The sequence below is a fragment of the Panthera leo genome, chromosome B2 (assembly GCF_018350215.1).
Source record: "Panthera leo isolate Ple1 chromosome B2, P.leo_Ple1_pat1.1, whole genome shotgun sequence".
Taxonomy (NCBI): Eukaryota; Metazoa; Chordata; class Mammalia; order Carnivora; family Felidae; genus Panthera; species Panthera leo.
In genome coordinates this window covers 66,095,112-66,119,964 of record NC_056683.1, presented here as the reverse complement: position 1 = coordinate 66,119,964, position 24,853 = coordinate 66,095,112, and the positions used below count along the sequence as shown (strand labels likewise).

Genomic DNA, 24,853 nt, shown 5'->3' with positions numbered 1-24,853 from the left:
AGTAAAATATTAAAGGGATGATTGGTAAGCTCTTAGAAAAGAAAATATTGATTACTAACGAGATAACAGTAGATCACTAACAGTCAAAATAGCAAAGTGGTCTGATTTCTCAACATTTCTAGCCTCAGACATAAAGAGAATACAGTATATTTAGTATATCAGGATTTCAACTAGATCTCCCATGATAATCCTTTTGGATAGGATGGAAAAGATGAATTGGTTGTACAATTAGGTAGATATGTAATTACTACATTTCAGTGTCATAGCATGCTGACTAATGGATCTAGTCATTTAACAAACACTGTGCCAGGCCCTGTACCAAATGTTGAAGACACAAACATGAAAGTAACATGGCCCTTGTTTGCATCTGTGTAAGCTTCTGCTGGCGTGGAGGGTGATAAAATCATGTCCTGAAGCATATACTGGATGTTGTGCAGGCAGGATCCCAGAACTGGGCTTCAAGCATCAGATGAATGGCTAAACTTCACATCTGTTCGAGCCCTGGCATTTTGTGAGTCATAAGTCAAAAAAGACATTTATCTAGATATGGTATGAAACTAAACAGTTTAGTAACATAAGTGATACCAACAAATAGTTGTTAGAAGAGTGGTAAGTACATGTAAGCACCAGATTTGTGGTTGTGATCAACATATGTATGTATATGAACAACATAGGTAACTTTTAAAAGTATATAGCTGTACAAATGTAATCTCATCAAAGTCAAAATTATCCCTCCCCCCCTTATATTTTGATTCAACCCTTCAGATGAGCTTTCCAACTAGAATTTCTTGATTCAAAGGATACTAGCTGTTTCTGGTTCTCCACCTCTTGGTTAACTGGGGGATTATATATTTTATGACCATGATGTTGCTTAGCTCCTTTTTCTTTGGTAACAGCTGAGTGTCTGTCCATGCACAGGGAAGCGCTCTGATAGTTAGAACAGGAACAGTTGAGGACCACAGACTTTTAAGCATTCAGCACTGGAGCTTATGGTAAAAAATTAAGCATGAGAAAACTGGCATTCCCTACAGATTGAATTCAGTGACGACTATGTTGTTAAGAAGGCAATGTTATAGATTTTAACCTTGTAATATTAAGTACTGATTTGGAATCAGACAAATTGGGTAACATTTTACAATCTTCCTTCATCTGTAGAAAGGAGATATCAATCCCTACCTCATGGAGTAGATTTTACTATTAAAATGGGATGTATATAAAATACTTAGAGCCATACCTGAGATGAGATTTTTGAATAAACATGTATATAACATACACATGTGTTCGTAGTATTTTCTAAGCCTTTTCTTCTATAGAATGAGATAGAGATTTTCTATGAATGATTTTGTTGCCCAGATATCGGGGAATTGGATAGATTTCTAACTGTTAATCCCATAGCATTCTAGTATTCCACCAGCACAGAATCCAGACTGAGTCTGTACAACATGTTTTTTTCCAAATAGCCATCAATCTTTCATGGCCCTTCCTGGCCAAGTGTAATAGAAATACCTGAATGAGTTTCTTGGTGCTGACATTTAGAATTTCACAGCATTCATCTGCACTTAATATCTGTCACTGAAAACGCCTGGCAGCATTACAGTCAGTTCCTCCTACTGGCAAGGTGTTAATGGTTTAAAAAAAAAAAAAAAAAAAGACAGGTTCTGCCAAGCTTGGTTAATTTAAGATACATTCTCTAAAGGGCATAAGCTAAAAAGACCTGTGCCATATGCTTTCGTTATTGTATCCACTATGAATGAGTTTTGAACATAAAAATGTTTGATATTTGTAGATAATTTAATTCAGTTCAGCAGGATGCTTTATTTAGGCACTGTATTAGTCAACTCAAACTGCCATTCAAAATGCCATATACCAGGTAGCTTAAAAAATAGAAGTTTATTTGCTCACCGTTCTGGAAGCTGGAAGTCCAAGATCAGGGTACCAGCATGGTCAGGTTCTGGCGAGAGCTCTTTTCCTTGCTTACAGCCACCTTCTCTCAGTGTCTTCACATAGCCTTTTCTTGGTAAATACTCACAGAGATAGAGCGATTTCTCTTTCTTCCTCTTCTTATAAGGCCACTAATCCTATTGGGTTAAGACCCTACACTTACTTAACTTTGATAACCTCCTAAAAACCGTATCTCCAAGAACAGTCACAATGGGGGGTTAGGCCCTCAACATATGAATTTTGGGAGGACACAGTTCAACCCACAGTAGGCACTTGTCCATATCCAAAATGGAGAGAGGAATTTCAGATTCGTCATCTGCAACCAAGATACTGAGGATCCTAAATACTAACAAATCTTAGTATCCCACAATAAGACTATATGAACTAATAAATTTCAAGCTTCTTTAATTTGAACCAGAATTTTATTTTATAATAACACTGATTATTTCATGAAAAATTAAAAGCTCTAATTGGACTTTGTATATACCTAGATGATTCTTATGAAAAATAAATTAATAAATGCTATTTATTTAGTTAACCAATTTTTAACTCCACCACCACCTTTAAATTTTCTTGCTAAAAAATCAAAGCTGAATCTAATGCACCCTCTGTGATCTAGAGTCTAGATACTATCAGTATACAGAAAATACTGGGAATGTAAGATTATGCTAAATGATGTCTCAGGAATGCAGTCTACAAATATAGAACATAGCACTGACTATCTGTATGACAGAATCCCAGTTTCTTCAATTAAAAAGAGAGCAATAAAAAATGAATAAACTGTTGATACACATAACAGTTGGGATGTTTAGCAACCCTAGTATATAATTTAAAAGACTATATGCTGTGTGATTCCATTCGTATGAAATTCCTGATCAGGAGTCAACATCCTTTGAAGCCAATGTCCAAGAGAGGTACTAGTCTCTGTAAGACAAAGCTCCAGTATTCAGTGCAGCCAGTGCCCCAGGGATCCATGGACAGAGCCTGAAACAATTGTGAGTCACGTGCCACTTCTCTGGTTGGCATGAATGAACATATATGTACTGGCCCTGCAAAAAATAAAAGGGAATAAAACACCGGACAGAAAGAGTGTGGATTTCAGATACTGAGTATAGTATGAGTAGAGATAATTAACAGGAATGAGCATAGCAGATGTGAGCAGCTGTAATGAGAGCTGTCTGAATCTGAAGTTATGTATTATAGACTACTAGGTAATAAGGCAAGGCTGGGTAGATGGACCAGGGCCAGACCACTGCCAATCAGGCCAAAGATTATAGTCTTTTTAGGGTAAGCATTAAACCATCCTTTTAAGTTTTTGAATAGAGATGACCTGGCAAATTATGATTATTCAAATTAAAGCTTATACATTCTGAGAGGCAGCTCAACCTTATGTAAAATGTCCTTTAAAATGTTTATTCCAGTAAGTTCCGTTTCTTGACCGAGTGCTAGCAACATGGTTGTGTTCACTTTATAAAAATTCATCAAGCTCTACACTTACAATTTTTACATATTTCCATGTGTATGTTATACTCAAAACTAATATTTTAGTATATTTGGTGGGTTGTGGGGGATCTCGTGTGGTACCACCAAATATGTTACATGTATACATCGATGAACCCATGAATGATAAGGGAAATAATCTATCACTAACTGGCCCAAGGTTACATAGATGGTCAATGGTAGAACTGGGGGGTCACAAATCTTTAGGTCTCCTGATTATCAGTCCAATATAACTTTTTTTTCCGTGTTTATTTATTTTGGGGGTGGGGGGGGCGGGCAGGGGAGAGCCAAGAGGAAGGGAGAGAGAGAGAATCCAAGCAGGCTCAGCACTGTCAGCACAGAGCCCGTCATGGGGCTCGAACTCACAAACCATGAGATCATGACCTGAGCTGAAGTCAAGAGCCAGATGCTTAACCAACTGAGCCACCCAGGTGCCCCAATATGACTTCTTTTTATAAAATGATAAGCATTTCATTTAGCCTTCCTCAGTCTACATAGATTCTTTATGTATTGGAGAAGTCAGCAGATCACTAGTGTTTCCCAAATACAAGCAGGAATTCTTTCTTTAAAGATTTGCACCTAAACATAGGTAAGAATATCTGACTCCTCTAAGCTTTACCCTTAAAATAAATCAACTTTTTCTGTGTTTATTAAAAAAGCATTTTTGCAGCACCTGGGTGGCTCAGTCAGTTGAGCAACTGACTCTTGATTTGGCTCAGGTCATGATCTCGCAGTTTGTGAGATTGAGCCCTGTATAGGTCTTCTGAACTGATAGCATGGAACCTGCTTGAGATTCTCTCTCTCTCTCTCTCTCTCTCTCTCTCTCTCTCTCAAGATAAATAAATAAACTTTTTAAGAAATGCATTTTTTTTGTTACACACATACACACACACACACACGCACACACACACACACACAATGTATACCAAACTTGTCTACTTCTGGGATAGTGTGTAAGGACTTAGCTATAAGCAGATACATTATAAGCAGAACAAGTAAGCTATAGAATTATATGTTATGAACAAAAATAATTAGGATATTTACCAAAGTGTTAATGTTGATTATCTCTATATGAAAGGACTATAGGTAATTTTATTTTCTTCTTAATTTGTTTCAAATTTTCAACACTGAAATAGATTTTGTAACCAAGAAATAATTTCTTTTTACTAAAAAACCTTAAGATGTATCAAGCTTCCTATCTAATATAGTCATGTATAAAAATCAATCTCAACACTTTTCTAAATCACTATAAAAAGGATCATTTTAGTGGCTTGCATTCCCCTATATAATGTTAGAATGCTAATTAACTATTGAAATGCAAATGTTTCGCCAGCTAAATATATTCAAAATATATTCAGTCCAACTTAGTAAGACATTTCATTTAGACATAAAATTTCACAAGAATACAGCATATTCTGGAAATAGTACAGCTATCTATTGAAAGAAACTACTTAAATGTATAACACAATAATAAACCTCTATGAAAATGTTTCTGCAGGTATGCTGGTATCCTCCTGGGCATCACAAATACATTTGCCACTATTCCAGGAATGGTTGGACCTGTCATTGCTAAAAGTCTGACCCCTGATGTAAGTAGATAATTTGCTTATAAACTACAAAGGTCTACATAGTTCATTTGAACCTGCACATCTGTGTCAAAGTTGAGTGTATTTTAATTAAGAGTAAAATTCTGAATATTTATTCTTTCTTTTTTTACTTTTTTTTTTTAATGTTCATTTATTTTTGAGAGAGTGACAGAGCATGGGGGGGGGGGGGCGGGGGGCAGGCAGAAAGGGAGACACAGAATCCAAAGCAGGCTTCAGGCTCTGAGCTGTCAGCACAATGCCTGATGCAGGGCTCAAACCCAAGAACCATGAGACCATGACCTGAGCCAAAGTTGGAGCCCAACTGACTGAGCCACTCAGGCACCCTTGAGTGTTTATTCTTATGAAATTCCTTATATCAACAAAAAGCTAAATGCCCTAATGGATAGGGAAGTCTATTTTCAAAGAACACTCTTTGGATTTTAGAACAACAGAACTAAATTCAGTGAAAATGTAGCTGACACCGCACATGTACTTCGAAGTCATGATTTTATACAGTATCTTGTGTCTTTGGTTTGAACAAATAAAAATTGTTTGCTTATGTAAAATTATTCAAGAAGTGGGTCCACAAAGGTGAGAGAGATGTCAGGAGGTCATGTGCAAATGAATAAATATCAGGTAAAATGACAAATACTGACAGAAGCAGAAGACTTGTGAAGACATGATAGGTAGCTTCACATATTGAAGGACTACCACACAAAAGATGGTGACTTCTTCTCAGCAGTTCCACAAAGACAGATGGAGAGAAGTAATGAGGACACAACAGGAAAATTTCCTGCTTAACGCTGTCTACTATATGGAATGGGCTACCTTATGAGTTAGTGAGCCCTGAAATAGTCAAACATGGATTGAACAGGCATTTCTTTTTTTTTTTTTTTAATGTTTATTCATTTTTTGAGAAAGAGAAAGAGTGCAAGAGAAGAAGGGCAGAGAGAGGGGGAGACACAGAATCCAAAGCGGGCTCCCAGCTCTGAGCTGTCAGCAGAGAGCCCGATATGGGGCTCAAACTCACGAGCCATGAGATCATGACCTGAGCCGAAGTCAGACACTCAACCAACTGAGCCACCCAGGCGCCCCTGTTAAGATTTTTTTTATTAAAATTTTTTTAATGTTTATTTTTGAGAGAGAGACATAGACGGAGTATGAGTGGGGGAGGGGCAGAGAGAGGGGAGACACAGAATCCGAAGCAGGCTCCTCCAGGCTCTGAGCTGTCAGCACAGAGCCCCACACAGGGCTTGAACGACTTACTGTGAGATCATGACCTGAGCTAAAGTCGAACACTCAACCGACTGAGCCACCCAGGTGCCCCTAAGTAGGCATTTTTGAGTGCTTATTAATATGCCAGATACTGAGGATCCAAAGGCAAAATGACAAGCTTCTATGCTTGAGAAACTCATCATTTAGAGATTGTATGTAATCAAATAAAGTACAGTATGGCAAATGCTGCAGAAAAAAAATGTGTGCAGAGTGCTGTAGGTACAGGGGAGAGAACACGCAGTCTGTGGAGAAGGAGCCCTAGAGGAGTGGATGGGGTGCAGGAAGGGCACTGAGCCCTCCAGGGGCCCAAGGCTGGTTTGGCCTCGAGCAGGGAGGCAGCATGGCGCCACATCAGTAAGCAGAGACTCGGCCCTGTAAAAGTTGCCCACCCATGCAAGAAATAAAAATCAGTGACCTCCAACTCCAGTTTTCTACTGTTTAAAACAATGTAACACCTGATGAAATATATTCTTCAACAAGACGCTGACTCTACATGTGTAAAAGAGACTTAATTCTTTGTCTCTGTAATCAAATCAACACCATCTAATCCTTAGAATTTCAGGATACGCTTACAAACTTTTTTATTGCCAAATATACTGATTTCAGACTTATATGTGTTCACCACAGTGTTCCTATTTCTTGTCTGCTCCCACCATTTCTAATTCCCTACTTGAATGAATCGGTGCCTCCTCATTACTGTTTTCTCTCATTTAATAGGAAGGGATGTTGAGGGGCACCTGGGTGGCTCAGTCAGTTAAGTGTCCGACTTTAGTCAGATCATGATCTCACAATAAGTGGTTCAAGCCCCGTGTTGGGCTGTGTGCTGACAGCTCAGACAGAGCCTGTGCCTGCTTCAGATTGTGTCTCCCTCTCTCCCTGACCCTCCCCTGCTTATACTCCTGTCTCTCTCTCTCTCTCTCTCTCTCTCTCTCTCTCTCTTTCCCCCTCTCTCCCTCTCCCACCCTCCCTCCCTCTCTCAAAAAATAAATAAATGTTGAAAAAAATTTTTTTAAATAGGGATGTTGGGAAAGTTTTTTTTTCCCCTAAAATTCTGTGTCTCGTTATAGACACATCAAAAAATATATAATATATATGGACACATCAGAAACGTTTAACCTTATCTTCATGGAGCATTGTGGCACACACAAACTTAAGTCAACATACTACCATGTATTAATTTTACTTATTATGGATAATTGTAGCATTTCTGCTAGGGAAATCTGGATTCTTTAGTTAAAGTCTTGAATGTAAAGTGGGAACTGAACTGAATTTTGGATATGCTATCATAGCATTTGTTTAATGTTATTAAAAGAATATTTTTTAAGAGGAAAAACACATATTTGCCTTTACAATTGTTTGTTCACAATTAAAAATTACTGCACTGCCTCAAAAACTTTGTGGAATGAGTCAAGTACAAATAAAAACCACATTGTTCACATACTAAATAGTTACTAAATTTTGCAATGAATTTCTAAGATTTTTTTTTCCCCAAATACATGCATCTCAGATAAGTATAACTTAACAGCAGAGTGCTTTCTTTCTCCATGACTTTCCTTTTTTCCTAAATGAATGACCTCATACTAGCCTCCTAGTGCCTTTCTTTTTTCTTTCCCGTTACCAGTTCCACTACTTGTTTTTTCTTTTTTAAATGCTGCAAATGTAGCATTCTGGTTAGACTGACATTGCAAAATCCAAAAAGTGGTTGTAAGTTAGTCACATGACCCAGAAATTAGCTAACTGCCTAATGTTTTTATACCACTGGATTATACACTGAACAATTGTGTTTTGTTGATCTCTTAACTGGCAAATCCCACACGTGTCCTGTTTTGTGTGCCATTCAAGAACTCTGTGTGCCAGGCCTCAAACTTGAACTTCAAAGTTCATCTTAACTCATCCTTACTTGATCTGCCCTTTATACCTCCACCTGAGAACTTGGGAGATGAGTACTTTCCTAGCAATGCATGTGGAAAGACATGCCACACGTTTTATTTTGAGTAAGCTTTTTATTGAAGCATTACAGTATTTAAAAAATACACAAATCCTAAGCATACAGTTGGATGAATTTTCACAAAGTTAATAACTGGTGTAACCAGCACCCAGTCAAGAAACAGAACGTTACCTCTCGTGCAAAGCCTCCAGGTACTCTTTGCTGCCATTCCCCCATCTCCCTACCAAGAGGAGCCTCTACTCTGACTTTTAACACTATAGATTATAGTTTTGTGTGTGTGATTTTGAGCTTTTATATAATGGAATATTATATAAAACAGTCCCTCAATACGTGCTCTTTTATGTCTGGCTTCTTCCGCTTAACGTTTTGTTGGTGAGGTGCATCGATGTTGTTGTAGCTCATTCATTTTCATCATGTATAATATTCTGTTGAACAAATAGACCACATTTTTACTGTGGACATTTGGGGTGTTTCCAGCATGGGGCTTTTATGATTAGCACTAGTGTTGTAACAGTCTTGTGACACCACCTTTTCTATAAAGTGGACTGTAAGCAAAGTTCTTTTTCATCTGCATGTTTTCCTTTCTATAGAACACAATTAGCGAATGGCAAACCGTTTTCTATATCGCCGCTGCTATTAATGTGTTTGGTGCCATTTTCTTCACGCTATTCGGCAAAGGTGAAGTGCAAAACTGGGCTCTCAATGATCAACATGGACACAGAAACTGAAGCAACCAATAAATTATCCTGTTTCTATTAATGTATTTTTGTTGATCATGTAACCTAAAAGTGCCTTTGATATTTTAATGTGTATGCATTGTATGTATAAGAAAAAATTGTACTTGTATTAAATTTTTAAGGCTTGTAATCATGAAATGTCACAAGTTGCCAGATTGGTAAAATTAACTATTTTTAATTATTAATAACACGTATCCTGGAACTTACACTTGAGGGTCACGCATCTGGCTGTAAATCAGGTGATATAAAGGAGGGGAGTTGTGCTTATTCTAAGGGCCATACATAAAGGAATGAGCTGAAGTGGACCCCTCTATACCTTTGCTTAATTAAACTAGGTAATAATTCTCAGGTCGTGGCAAACACCTGTTTTTGACCACTTTCCTCATAAGAATGATTTGTCGGCAGCAATCCCGGACACTTAGGTCTCAGACTGCAGCATCTCCACGGAGCTGCCAACCGCTGTATAATTTGGCCTGGCAGCCAGGCTGAGGGAAGCATGCCCAGGCAGCCGCCGAGCATTCCCTCCCTGGCTTCAGGGACAGTGCCCAGCATTTATCAGAGGCAGCGCCCAAGACCAGGGTCAGTGCCAACCCTTCAGATGGCGTTCTTCCCCCAGGGGGCTCTTAACGTGTAGATAAAGCGGAGTAGACCCAGGCAGCAAGACCCGCCGCCGTGGTCTGACGCGTCCTCACACTTCCCCCTCCCCAGCTCACTGGAATACGGCTTGGCATGTAACCTGCAAAAAGACGGTGTGATGCCCACTTAACCACAAACAATATCACCCTTGATTGGAACTACCTTCTCATGGATTAAAATAGAAATTTCCAAGTCCTGTGTTCTATGGGCTTCCACAAGAATAATTTCTTAAAATTTTTTTTTTAATTCTCACATTTTTTTCCATTTGACTACATGTAAGCTTCTGGCCTACAACCGGTGGTGTAATCATCCTTACTTCCGGCTCCTGAATCACATTTTCCAGTTTTTACCTGACCATCTTCCAGTGGTTTTTGAGCATGCTTCGAGGGCATTCATGTGATTTAGAACTTGATTTATGTTTTTTTATGTTTGTTCGACACTACCTGTAACATTTTAACTGAAACTGTTTGATGTAATATGATGTGGATACATTTATTTTTAAATTTGTAAATAGCTTTAAGTTGCTATGGTGATGTTTCTTTTATAAATCATCAAAATTAAACATTTTTGGATGGATTTTTGGATCTGACAGTTCTATGGTAGCTTCTAGTGTCTAGAGTGGCTATTTCACATCTCTACCATCTTCCTCAAACCACCAGTCTACCTCTAGGTGCCTCTGTGCCATCACCAAGCCAAGGCCCTCTAAGTGATCCAGCATTAGAAATCTTTGTTGCCCGGGGCACCTGGGTGGCCCAGTCGGTTGAGCGTCCGACTTCGGCTCAGGTCATGATCTCGCGGTCCGTGAGTTCGAGCCCCGCGTCAGGCTCTGGGCTGATGGCTCAGAGCCTGGAGCCTGCTTCCGATTCTGTGTCTCCCTCTGTCTCTGCCCCTCCCCCGTTCATGCTCTGTCTCTCTCTGTCTCAAAAAATAAATAAATGTTTAAAAAAATTTAAAAAAAAAAAAGAAATCTTTGTTGCCCTCAACCTGCCCTTCCTAGTTCTGCAAAGGACCCGCTCTTCTCCCCAAAGGGTATGCCTACACCACAGACTGTATCCTCTCCTACCTCCTCTAAGACCTTGCTTCAGTAATTCCTCTGTAATTCCTGCTTCTTCAATCTCTACCTCTCTTCTTGTTCTTTTCCTTCTGTCTCAAGAACACTCAAGTCTTCTCTAGCCTTTAAAAACAAAAATACAGGGGGTGCCTGGGTGACTCAGTCGGTTGAACGTCCGACTTCAACTCAGGTCATGATCTCACGGTTAATGACTTTGAGCCCCACATCAGGCTCCCTGCTGTCAGTGCAGAGCCCTCTCTGGATCCTCTGTACCCCTCTCTCTCTCTCTGCCCCTCTCCTGCTCACACACTCTCTCTCTTCCTCTCTCCCTCAAAAAATAAATAAACATTAAAAAAAAAACCCATAAAATTCTCCGGAAACAAAAAAAAAAAACAGATACATACAGAATATCTTTACAATGATACTCAAGAAACTGGAAACAGGTTACCTCTGAAGCGAGAAAAATAGGCAAACAGGGGTAGGACAGAGAATTAGTTTTCCCTTTACCAAATGTGGCAGTATAACTGTTCAAATAAAAACATCACTTTAAAGAAACAAGAAACAAAACACCCGTTGCTCAAACTACTGTGTAATCACCACCAGGTTTTTAACTGCTCACCGGACATCCCCACTGGCTCTCTTCTCTACACTTAGGACTTTTGTAAATCCAACCTCTCTCCCTTACCCCCGTCTCCAACAAAATCCACCACTTCCTTATTCTTGTTAGGAGCATTCTTCCTCCTCTGTCCTCTCCCACCCTACCCCCATACCAGTGTATAATTAACCACATGTCTTTTCCATTCCAGTTTTTCAAGTCTCTGGGATTTGTTTAAATCCCTCTCCCATCTTCTAAATAAGATCTCTGTGACTTTTGTTTCCACCTGGAATAAAAAAGTTTAAGTGGCCTTGAATCTGATCTTCTGCCCAACTTCCACCCATGCTGGGTCATTGGTCCCAACACATCTCATCTGCCTGATCAGGATGCTCCCCCAAGCTGAAGCCCCTAGCTCCCCTTACTAGCTGCCCAGTAAACCACCCAGCAGCCTACCCTCCTAACTCCCAGGCCCACCTGCTCCATCTCCCAGCACACATCCACCAGCTACATCCAGCTACAACTACTTAACCCTTCCCCCATCTGCTCTCCATTTTTCCTCCCCTCCATACCTTTACCAATTTCACTCCTTGGACCTAGAAACTCACTCTTCGTCTCCACCTCCTTCATGACACTTGACTTCCTACATTCTCCCTGACCTAGATGTGGTCTCTTCCTCTGATCCACTGAAACATCATATTATTTATTTTGAGTTTTTTCTATATTTTAAACTCAAGGACTCAGCCTCAGTTTTGAGGAGGAGGTCATTCATTCATTCATTCATTCAGCAAACAGGGATATCTACTCTTTCCTAGGCAATAAGGGTATACCGATATGCATTTGACACAGTCCTTTCTCTCCCTGCAGGCCTTCCTGAAGTCACTCCTTGGTCCCCTTTCTTCTGAATGGCCTTTTCTTTATAATACAGATGAATACTGTTCGTGGCCAATCTCCCTATTAGAGTCATCGCAAGCATCTTGATTTGATTCATCTCAGCATGGTCTCCCTTGTAACAATACATGCTTTGTCTTAATATTTTAGTTGCTTAATAAATGTTTAGTAAATCACCCTTTGGCTAAATGGGCTATACATCGAAATTTTCATCTCCTATGTTGTTCTTTTCAATATGTTCTTTTTCTCAAAAAACAAAGTGAAATAAACGTGCCAACACCAACACCTTTTAAAGAAGAAACGATAATGCTAACCTCAAAATAAGGTGTAAGCGGCAGTCATTGGTAAATGGCTTTGAAAGTATGTATTTGAGAATAGTTTAGTTCTAGATAAGCAAAATATTTCTGCCAGTTATGCAACAAATATTTATTGAGCCTTCATTACAAGCAAGGCTTTGTTCTTGGCACCAGGGATACAACAGCGAGGAAAAGCAAATCCCTTCACTCATTGAGCTCCCATTGTGATTTATCAAACATTTTCCTTCATAGATTCCAGCCTTTGAAACCTTCCATGTAAAAACATCATTATCCACCCAACAATCAAATCCAGTGGAAATGAGTGTGCCGGCTAACCTTGAGAAGCAGAGTTATGAAAGAAATGGAGACAAACACTGAAGTCAGCAGTTTGTATTAACCATTGTAATGTCCTCGCTTCAGCCTGTTTCATTTTCAAGAAATCGGAAATAGACATGTTTGAATTTAGACCCTATTGCAAGGTAAATAATCTCTTCTCTAAGGGCAGTTTACCACTGTTCTAAATAAAACGCCCTCGACAGGAAAATATTGGTAAGAGTATTTAAATTTGAAGGCAGGAAGAGCACCATAGGAAGTGGCCTCATTCATCTCTGGAAAAGCACCAGTTACTGCCTCTGAGGCATAGACCTGGGGTCAATGTCTAATTTCAGTTAAAGAATAAATTATCTCTCTCCTAGAAATGTAAATTAAGATGGATCACAAAGCCTTTTCAGATGCCTCTGCCTTTTAGAGTAACCATAAGCAGAAAAGACAAATATAAAAAGTTTGTGCTCTAAGAGAGTAATAGAGAAAACACTTTCTAGGGGCGCCTGGGTGGTTCAGTTGGTTGGGCATCCGGCTTCGGCTCAGGTCATGAACTCATGGACTGTGGGTTTGAGCCCGCATCGGGCTCTGTGCTGACAGCTCAGAGCCTGGAGCCTGCCTTGGATTCTGTGTCTCCCTCTCTCTCTCTCTGCCCCTCCCCCACTTGCACTCTGTCTCTCTCAAAAATAAATAAACATTAAATTTTTTAAAAAAAGAAAAGAAAAGAAAACACTTCTAGAAGCTCCAGCTATGAAATGCTGTAAGTACACCCATTACTGAAAACAAAAGAAATGTAATAAATTTTCTGCCACCCTTTTTCATGTGCTTTGATGAGGAAAAACACTAGTAACTTTCCAAGCGCCTGTTTACTTTCACTTTATCTTGATGTTGCAGGAGGAGGAAACTTAGAAGTTCCACGTCACTGCCAGTCCTGTGCTAGTAAAGTGAGAAGCCATTAATGCACAACTGAGCTGAAAAGCATTTAAATGCCCTGTTTCCCCTTACTCGCGCCTTCGTGCTAAGAGGCTGCACTTCGGGCAGGGAGAACCTTACCATCCTGAATATCGCATTAAATCTTTTCCTGAAGTGCTCTTTTTGGCAGAAGCTCCTGAAATATGCTAGCATTTCAAACGAGTCATGGCCTGTCACATTAAGTGTGCGTCTTGACCCCTGTCTTCCTGTAGAGCACCACAAATAGCCCGGGTTTGAAGCGTTTTAACGACTTCACGCTGGCTCCCCAGTCTGAAACTCGAGCTTGCCATGGAACTTTGGTTGAGATTGAAGGTGATCTGGGTAGGATACATAGTCTAGTCTTTTTAAGGCTCAAGAACTGTTCTGTGTGAAGTATCAGGAAGCTGTTACACAAACTTCAAATGTGCATATTGGATAAATTACCTACGGGCTCTCTGTTATAAAACACTTTTTTTTTTTTTTAACACCAAGATGATACTTGAGATGTCTGCAGAGCTTTGGGCTGTTCTTTTGTCAGGGGAAGGAAGTTGATCCTGGGGCATTCACAGGATTCTCTTGGTGATCATCACCAGCTATAGAGAATCACAGAGACCAATACATTTATACCAATCACAGACCAAAACTGCCACATACACCACCACCTCAATATTCACAATCACCTTGCAAATGCAGGGACAAGACCTATTTAAAGTTGGGATCAGACTTGTTAATGGAGAGGTCCTTGGCCCTTACAGGGACTCAGCCTCCCAATGCCAAATTCAACCAAATAAGCCCACTGGCTTTAACTATTATATCAGGCCAAAGAAAAATTCCTTAATATCTGTCCCTAGAACAGAATCAAATAATGATTTGAAGAACAAAATTGTTGCTTATTAATTTAAAAGATTCTTATAAGAAGCCATGTGCATAAGGGCACATTTAAGATTCTTACCTTCTCCTCAGTTGTAAAATTAGCCCTGCCTCAAAGCGACTCCAGCTAGGAATCTTATATCATTATCTTTGCCCTATGTGTGATTTTAGGGAATATTTAATTGTTCCATGTTTGTTCTATAGGACTACAGATTTTTTTTTTTAATGTTTTCTATAAACTTAAGCCAGGACACAATTCGGTTGCTTCTGTGAAAACATTGAACTCATTATTTCTACTCACATACTAGTTTGAAATTTTCAATGATTAGGACACTGGTGTGGTGTGACAGACCAACCCTTCCTCTCTGTGCTGCTACTGAAAAATAGACTCCCTCCAGGAGAGCTGTTGATCTTCTATTCTTGGTTCCATAAACCTTATTATTTCAAATAACGGGATGGGGGATGGCGGCCAGGGTGGTTCAGTTGGTTGAGTGTCTGACTCTTGATTTCGGCTGAGGTCATGATCTCACGGTTCATGAGACCAAGCCCCAAATGGGGCTCTGCACTGACAGCTCAGAGCCTGCTTGGGATTCTCTCTCTCTCCCTCTGTCTCTCAAAATAAATAAATAAACTTAAAAAAATTATGGGATGGGAAGCAAGAATTGGGGGGGACCTCAGTTCCCATTGGGAAGTGAAAGTTCAGAATGTAGGAGAGAAAAATAAGTCCAAAAACTTACCCTTTCTTTTCCATACCTCCTCTCCCACACTTTCCTCATTTCTGCATCTGTGAAAGGCTCCCCTTCCAGTGAGGGCTCTAACCATCACCCATTTTCAATGTTTACTATAGCACGAATGGTAACTGGAGAGCCACTGCCCATGCCCCTGGCTTCTGTTCTTTCTGGGAGGGTCTCTCACACACCAGACCCTCTTTCTGCCCTTGATTTTTGACCCACAGAGTAAGACGGAACACAACGAGGCTGATGAGGAGTAATGGTGGGTTTTCTCTCATCAGGTTTAGACTGACCAGAGGAGCAAGCAGGCACGAGGTGCACATTATTAAATTTTCCGAGTCTCCATTCTTCCAAAGTCTGAGGAGATTGGAAAGAAGAATAAGAGGGTGGAATGGATTGAACCAGGACTAACTGAGACTGTCAACTGAATAAAAACTAAATTATTTGAGGAAATAGTGAAGATGTGTTCAAAATTGGGTATAGAAGTATCATCTAGTATTATAATATTATAAATAACAATACTTATAAATATCCTAGAGTAGAGACTTGGTGTGTGGTACTGTATGAGGGCTCTACATGCAACATGGACTGAATTCTCCCCACAGCCCTATCGTGTACGTATTAGATCCACCTTTACAGATGAGGAAACTGGAAAGTCACACAGCTAAGTGGCAGAGATAAGATTGAAATCAGGTTTCTCTGTTGTTACTACAGACTCTCTTTAATCCTATGCTATACTGTCTCCATTAGAAATCATGTCTGAACACTGGTGATGGGCATAAAAAACATTACAACATTTTTGTGAAGTAATTTCTCAGTAAGTCAAAGTTAAATCAATATATTCATTGAACTGGCAATCCTACTTTAAAGTAATCTAGCCTAAAAAATACTTGAACAAGCACTAAGCATTTTTTTTTTTTTGGAATATTGTCAATTTTCCATCAATAAAGAAATTGTTAAATAAGTATGGTATATTCATAGAAGAGAATGTTATGCAGCCATTAAAAAGGGAGAAAGATCTGGGGCACCTGGGTGGCTCAGTTAAGCGTCAGACTTCGGTTCAGGTCATGGTCTCGAGGTCCATGAGTTCAAGCCCTGCATCAGGCTCTGTGCTGAAAGCTCAGAACCTGGTGCCTCCTTCAGATTCTGGGTCTCATCTCTCTCTGCCCCTCCCCCACTTGCTCTCTCTCTCTCTCTCTCTCTCTCTCTGTCCCCCCCCTCAAAAATAAATAAACATTAAAAAATAAAATAAAATCAATAAAAAGTGAGAAAGATCTGGATAGAAATATAGGAGAAAGTCCATACATTTTGTTGGAGGAAGAGAATTACCTAACAATATACATTGTTTTATCTTATTTTTGTTACCAAATTATGTATGTGTTGATAAATACATAGAAAAAGATCTGTTAATAGTAGCAATGTAAAATTAGAAACTAAATAGAAAAAAAGATTGGAAAATATCTTTAGAGCCTAGAAATAGGGGGAAATTATACGGATTTCACTATATTAAATTAAGCACTTGTGTTCAGCAGAAGATACCAAAGTAAATGGATGACAGACTAGAGGAGAGATTGCAACATCTTGTCAGTATAAGAGATTAATATCTAGAATATTCAAAGAGTTCCTGCAGGTCAACAAGAAAAAGTCAGAAAACCCAAGAGAAAAATGATCCAACGATGGATGAATAGACCACTCACTTAACAGAGCACCAGATATCAAACCATTACATGGACAAAAGGTCAAACTCCCTAGTAATTATAGAAACAAGAAGAAATGTAAACTAAAACTGTAATGAGATATTACTTTAGACCCACCAGATCAGCAAAAATTAGAAAGTTTGATGGTACCAAGTATTAGCAAAGGATATGGAGAGATGAAAATTCTTGTCCATAAGGAGAGCAGAGAGAATATGAACTGGCATATCTGTTCCAGAAAACGTAATGTTTGTGCTTAAGTTAAATAAGAATATGTCCTTTCACCACGTATAATGCCCCAGACCTGGGTATATGTCGAAGCATGATTCTCGCTCAAGTACTTAAGATAGCATACACACTACCCTGTTTATTGTGACAGACTTAGAGGCAACCTAGATGTCCTTGTTTAGGGAAACATGAGTTAAATGTGTCTCGTGTTTATTAGGGTATAATATCACTCAGAAACATGCAGAGACCTCAAGAAGTGCCGAGTAAAAAGAAGACTTATAGCACAATACTACTTCCAAAAATTAAAAACCCACACACAAAAAATCGATATTTCCAAGGATACTTGCATAAGTAAGAACATATAATAAACACATTAGAGTGAGTGGCAATGCAGGGAAGGAGCATGAGAGTAGAGATGGGAAGTGTTTTATTTAACGAGACAGTGGGCTTGCTCTGAACATAAGCATCTATGAACAGAAGAGTATGAGATAGAAATAATTTTTAAGCAGTACTCTGAAGATGTTAAAGTTGGGCAGGGGAAGAAATATTTCACTTTCTAATTGTCACTCTTCTGCATTATTTAATTTTTTTTTACAGTGAATGTACATCACTTTGACTATTAAAAATGAAAATGTCAGGGGCACCTGGCTGGCTCAGTCAGAAGAGCATACAACTCTTGATCTTGGGGTTGTGAGTTCAACCCCCCGCGTTGGGTGTAGAAATTACTAAGAAAGAAAGAAAGAAAGAAAGAAAGAAAGTTCACAACTATATGGTCAACTAATCTTTGACAAAGCAGGAAAGACTATCCAATGGAAAAAAGACAGTCTCTTCAACAAATGGTGTTGGGAAACTGGACAGCAACATGCAAAAGAATGAAATTGGACCACCTTCTTAAACCATACACAAAAATAAATTGAAAATGGCTGAAAGACCTAAATGTGAGACTGGAAACCATCAAAATCCTAGAGGAGAACACAGGCAACAACCTCTTTGACCTCGGCTAGAGTAACTTTTTACTAGCTATGCCACCGAAGGCAAGGGAAACAAAAGCAAACATGAAATATTGGGACTTCATTAAGATAAAAACCTTCTGCACAGTGAAGGAAACAATCAACAAAAGTAAAAGGCAGCCTACAGAAAGGGAGAAGATATTTGTAAACCACATATCTGATAAAGGGTTAGTATCCAAAATCTATAAAGAATTTATCAAACTCAACACCCAAAAAACAAATAAACCAGTTAAGAAATGGGCAGAAGAAATGAATAGACACTTTTCCAAAGAAGACATCCAGATGGCTAACAGATACATGAAAAGATGCTTGGCATCACTTATCATCAGGGAAATACAAATCAAAACCATAATGAAATACCACCTTGCACCTGTAAGAATGGCTAAAATTAACAACACACGAACAACAGGTTTTGGTGAGGATTCAGAGAAAGGATTCTTGCACTGTTGGTGGGAATACAAACTGGTACAGCCACTCTGGAGAACAGTATGGTGGTTCCTCAAGAAACTAAAAATAGAACTACCCTATGATCCAGCACTTTCACTGTGAGGTATTTACCCAAAGGATACAAAAATATAGATTCGAACGGATACATGCACCCCATTGTTTATAGCAGCCTTATCAGCAATAGCCAAACTATGGAAAGAGCCCAAGTGTCCATCAACTGGTGAATGGATAAAGATGTGGGGGCAGCTGGGTGGTTCAGTCAGTTAAGCATCTGGCTCTTGGTTTCTGCTCAGGTCATGATCTCACAGTTTGTCAGTTCGAGCCCCACTTCAGGCTCTGTGTTGACAGAGTTGACAGCCTGCTTGGGATTCTCTCTCTCTCTCCCTCTCTGTCTGCCCCTCTCCTGCTCATGCTTTCTCTCAAAATAAATAAAAAATTTTAAAAAAGAAGATGTGGTGCATATATATACAACAGAGTATTACTCAGCCATAAGAAAGAATGAAACCTTGCCATTTACAATTATGTGGATGGAGCTAGAATGTATTATGCTAAGTGAAATAAGTCAATCAGAGAAAGACAAACACCGTATGATTTCATTCATACATGAAATTTAAGAACAAAACAGATTAACATATGGAAAGTGGAGGGGGAAGAAAAGAGAGGGAAGCAAACGACAAGGACTCTTAATGGTAGAGAACAAACTATGGGTTGACGCAGGGAGGTGGGTGGGAGTTGGGCTAGATGGGTGATGGGTATTAGCACACTTGTTATGATGAGCACCGAGTGTTGTATGTAAGTGATAAATCACTGAATTCTACTCCTGAAACCAATATTACACTGTATGTTAACTAAAATTTAAATTTAAATAAAAATAAAAATGCAAAAAAAGTCACAGAAGACTTGTTACTGGGAATATTAGAGAAATATTCATAATATATTACCGGGTACAGTGCGATTACATTTTTTGTTAATTTTTCATGACAGCTTTATTGAGACATAATTCACACAAAATCTACCTTTTTAAAAGTGTACAATTCAGTAGTTTTTAGTGTATTCACAGAGCTGTCCCATATCTAATTCCAGAACATTTCATCACCTCACAGAAAAACTCAGTATACATTAGCTGCCACTCCCCATCTTCCCCACCTTCCAGCCCCTGTCAACCACTAATCTACTTTCTGTGTCTATAAATATGTGTATTCTGGACATTTCATGCAATAGAATCACATAAAATACGGTCTGTGTGTCTGGCTTCTTTCTTAGCATAATGTTTTCAAAGTTCATCCATGTTGTAGTGTGTATCAATATTTTATTCTCTTTTTTAAAAAACTTTTTTTAGGGGCACCTGGGTGGCTCAGTCGGTTAAGCGTCTGACTTCGGCTCAGGTCATGATCTCGCGGTCCGTGAGTTCAAGCCCCGTGTCGGGCTCTGTGCTGACAGCTCAGAGCCTGGAGCCTGTTTCAGATTCTGTGTCTCCCTCTCTCTCTGCTCCTCCCCTGTTCATGCTCTGTCTCTCTCTGTCTCAAAAATAAATAAACGTTAAAAAAAAAAAAATTTAAAAAAAAATTTAAAAAACTTTTTTTAATGTATGTTTATTTATTTTGAGAGTTAGAGAAGTGAGCGGGGGAGGGGCAGAGAAAAAGGGAGACAGAATCTCCTGCAGGCTCCACATCATCAGCACAGAGCCTGAAGCAGGGGTTGAACTCATGAACTGTGATATCATGACCTGAGTCAAAATCAAGAGTCAGATGCTTAATCGACTGAGCCACCCAGACACCCCTTAAACCTTTTTTTAAAAATGTTTATTTATTTCTTTTGAGAGAGACAGAGAGAGAGATACAATGAGCAGAAGGGCAGAGAGAGAAAGAGAGAGAATCCCAAGCAAGCTCTGCACTGTCAGTTTGGGGCTTGAGGCTTGATCCCACAAACCATGAGGTCATGACCTGAGCCAAAATCAAAAGTCATACTATCTTCAGCGGACTGAGCCACCCAGGCACCTCAAAACTTTATTCTTTTTATTCCCAAATAATATTCCAGTAAATGGGTATACCATTTCTTGTTTATTCATTCATTAGTTGATGAACATTTTTGGATTGTTTCCATTTGTTGGTAGTATGAATATTCACATACAGGTATTTTTGTGTAGGCATATGTTTTCAATTCTCTTGAATATAGTGATTCCACTTTTGTTTAAATAAAATATACATAGCAATATTTAAAAACTGAACACATACACCACACTGTTAGTAATTTTTTTCTGGATGGTAGGATAATTGGTCATTTAAATCTCTTTTCTCCTTTGAGCTTTTTATTTAAATTTTCAAAAACAGAAGTAGATTTCTATAATCAGGAAAAAACACCTTGTTTAAAAAAAATAAAACCAAACAAAGAACCACTCAGGATCAGCGGGAATTGACTGTTGCCCTGGCTTTTCAACACTAAACCCAGGGTTTCTGGCGCTGGCTGGAGTGCCCTGCCCCCAGCTTCATCACGCTTCAGACTTCACACCTCAGCCTGGGCATAAAGTGACTTCTGTGGCCTACAAAGTGGCCCTTGTTGATATTCACGGCAGGCCACAGGCCATGCCAAATGACCCATATTTACTTGCCAAAAAACCAGACGCTGTGGTGGATGCCATTTGGTTCTGCTATTTTCTCCACTCCCTTACTCCAGAATAATGTCTATCACTTTCATCATAAGGATTTTATATCTCTAAGAAATACTTTTTTGAAGAGCGGATTACTAAAGTGCACACACACACACACACACACTCACACTCCTTCTTCAAAAGCTTGGAATGCCCTGCGCTTTCACTGCCCACTCACAGCGCGCGGATCGTTTTGCCCCAGACGCCAAGGAAATCCTCCAGATTTGAGCCACTTGGTGGCGAAACGAGAACCGTGGGCACTTCCCAGCAGGGTGGAGCGGAGCAGATTATTTATAGCTCTTCGGAAACTTGAGTTTGACTCATATTTTAGCTGACTCGTGAATCAGAATTATCAGACTAGATTTCTTTTGTCTGAGGCAAGACGATGACAATTAGAGCGACCATCTCTGCGCGCTCGCGGAGAGAAAACACAAAGAGAAGAATTTACAATGACTCAGCCCCGGCCGCGCGGCGGGCGCGGGCCTCATGAACAATGGAAAGTCACAGCGGGGCCTCTCAACCGGTCCCCAGGCGGCATCTACACCCGCGGGGCTGCTCGAGGCAGCCGGGACGCTAAAAAAAAAAAAAAAAAAAAAAAAAAAGTGATTATTTCTTAACTCTCTTTTCTTGCTTTTTAATCTAAATGCAGAACTAACACTTAATTGCAGTATAATGATGATGATTTTGTAAAATCCACAGGAGCTAGGAGACCTAAAGCAAAGGCTTTCAGGCTTCATTTCCAGGGCGAGGATCACCGCAGTCACAAACAGCGGACGCCAGGAGACCCCTAATCCACACCCGTCTCGCCATGCGGGTGGACAGGAGCCTGCACACGTCGTGTGAAAACTATCCTGAAAAAAAGGCAGTAGGGCCCCAAAGAGCAAACCTTTGCTTCCAGGCCAGGGGAGAAGGGTTCGCTAAAGTTTGGGGAGGCCAGCGGGATCCTACAAGACACGAATTCGCCCTTTCAGAGGGGAACAGGGTCTCGGGGATGAAGTTGGCCGAGGCCTGGTGGTTTGGAGATCGTTTCTGGAAAATGCAATCAGTTGTCTACCACAGGATGTGTTGAGTTTGGGATTTCTTGTCCAGGACTCAGTTACTCTCGAGGAATATAGCAGCTGCAGCCAAGATTAGAAAATCAATAGAATGTTTTAAATGTCCTGGTTTATGTTGTCTACGTGTTTGCCGGTGAGTAGGATGTGAAGCACCAGGCCCTGGGCAGGCCAACTTTGAACATTTCTCCGAGGTCCCCCCACAATATCCCAGGGCAGACCAGGGCCAAGCCGCCTAGGCGTTTCTAGGGCGCCCCAGTGCAGCCCACGCTGTTCCTCTGGGTTATGCCCGCTCTGAGTGCGGACTGGAGTGGCACCAGGGCCCGGGAGGACATGCTGTTATGGAGGAGGGAGTCATTGCCTTGGCGTCCAACCCACGTTGGCCGATGCCCTGCCCCCAGCCACCCCCCCACCGCCCATGTCCGGGCCACCCTGCACCTGCCCAAGAGAGATTCCGGCCAGCCTAGAAGCCAGGATGCTGTCCAAACTCAAAAGTTACCCCTCTAAACCTCCGTCCCACCTCTGAGAACACACTAACCCCATACATTAATACCCTCAACCCCAGATACCCTAAGACACGCAAGTCCTCTTTTCCTATAGATGAGGATGGCCGTGCCTTTTGTGCGGTTTACTATCCAAAACAAGACTTTTGAGAAGGAAAGAATACACCCAGACAACAGAAGAAAAACTTCTCCGATACTAGTCGGACCAGGATACTAGTTTGCATACAGGGTCACCTTGGGGGATTTGAGCAATTTATCTAAATTTATCTAAAGTCAGAAAACATTCTTCACCCCTTACACTCTCCTAGTGAAAGGGAAGGAGGGAGAGAGTAAAGCAGGTGGAGGTGCAATTTTAAAAGAAAATAAAGCCTGGGGCGCCTGGGTGGCTCAGTCCTGTAAGCTTCCAACCTCTGCTCTGGTCAAGATCTCACCGTTTGTGAGTTGGAGCCCTGTGTGGGGCTCTGTGCTGACAGCTCAGAGCCTGGAGCCTGCTTCGGATTCTGTGTCTCCCTCTCTCTCTGCCTCTCCCCCACTTGTGCTCTCTCTCTCTCTCTCTCAAAAATAAATAAAACATTTAAAAAAATTTTTAATGATAAAAGAAAATAAAGCCCAATTCAGCACAGCATTTTGAAAAATACTCTATTCCACAAAGAACACTCCAGACCTCGTTAGTGTATTTTGCACCGCTTCTGTTAAATACTTGAAAATTTATTTGTACACGCTGCAACAATTTCTGTGGACATCAGCAAAGCAGGGTTACCAAATGTTGCAAGGGATGTGGAACTAGCCTCACTGTGCCAGACTGACCTAACAGTGGTATTTCTTCCCACCCCCCACCCCCGCTCCCCAGGGATTCTCTCCGTGCAGTTATCTTTATGTACATATATGTATAGTTTATATCTTTATATACATATATAGTATAGTTATAACTTACATATATACAGATTTTGAAAACAGATTTGTTTTCTAGCAGTGGCATCCTAGCTGCCTAGCTATGTGTAGCCAGCAATAAGCAACCGATTTTTTTTAACAAACTTGAAAAGCACACACTACGTGCATGCGCCCTGAGTTCTAAGCACTTTACGTATATTAACACATTTAATCCTCACAACAACCTTTGAGGTAAGTATATTGTTATCTTTCTCATCTTATACATAGGGAACCTGAGGCAGAAAGGTTAAGTAAATTGCCCAAAATATCACCTCTAATAAATTGCACAGATGGGATGGGGACCCAGGATTAAAACCCAAGCCGGGGTCAATGCACTCAAGCACTAAACTGTACTGATCTTCCTGTGAACACTTCATAAGGGCGATAGGAGAGGTGTGGCCTGGATTAATCAGGCTCATTTGCTAAATTACTTAAAGATGTGTTTTACTGCTGCCCCTACCTCCTTTTTTTAATGTTTATTTTTTGAGACAGAGAGAGAGAGAACACACAGCAGGGGAGTGGGGAGAGAGAGAGAGAGAACACACAGCAGGGGAGTGGGGAGAGAGAGAGAGAGAGAGAGAGAGAGAGAGAGAGAATCCCAAGCAGGCTCAGCACTGTCAGCACAGAGCCTGACTTGAGGCTCGATCTCAGGAACCATGAGATCATGACCAGAGCCAAAATCAAGAGTCAGACGCTTAAGTGACTGAGCCACCCAGGTGCCCCCGCCCCATACCTCTTTAATAAATGTTCCCATCAGGCATCCCAGAATAAAGCTTCCACTAGCATTCACCCCAGTGATGTAAGACTTTCAGTAGTGTGACTCAGTCTTTTTACCTAATCTTCAGTTTCAGCTAAACTAAAAAACCCTAGTTTATACTTTCCTGCCTCAGCATTTTCTCTGTGCTTTTCCCTATACCTAGAATGCCTCCCAAGCCAACTCTCACCACTTGACTTCTCTTATTAACACCCCACCTACCTTCAAGGCTCAGATCAAACTGGCATTTCATTGTCCCACA

The 24,853-nt window shown here is 40.3% G+C and overlaps 1 protein-coding gene across 5 annotated transcripts in view; it reads left to right on the top strand.

Annotated features, from left to right (window-relative positions):
- SLC17A5 (solute carrier family 17 member 5) overlaps window positions 1–13,009 on the top strand; it is a 51,375-nt gene extending 38,366 nt beyond the window's left edge. For 3 of the 5 annotated variants that reach the window (XM_042939176.1, XM_042939178.1, XM_042939175.1), the window contains 2 exons: window positions 4,940–5,030; window positions 8,841–10,329. In XM_042939176.1, the coding sequence (XP_042795110.1) occupies window positions 4,940–5,030; window positions 8,841–8,978 (229 nt within the window). In that variant the 3' untranslated portion in view covers window positions 8,979–10,329. Of the gene's footprint in view, window positions 1–4,939; window positions 5,031–8,840; window positions 10,330–12,705 lie in introns of those variants that run through there. The other 2 variants (XM_042939174.1, XM_042939177.1) reach the window with 2 other exon arrangements.
- Window positions 13,010–24,853: the final 11,844 nt, after the last annotated feature.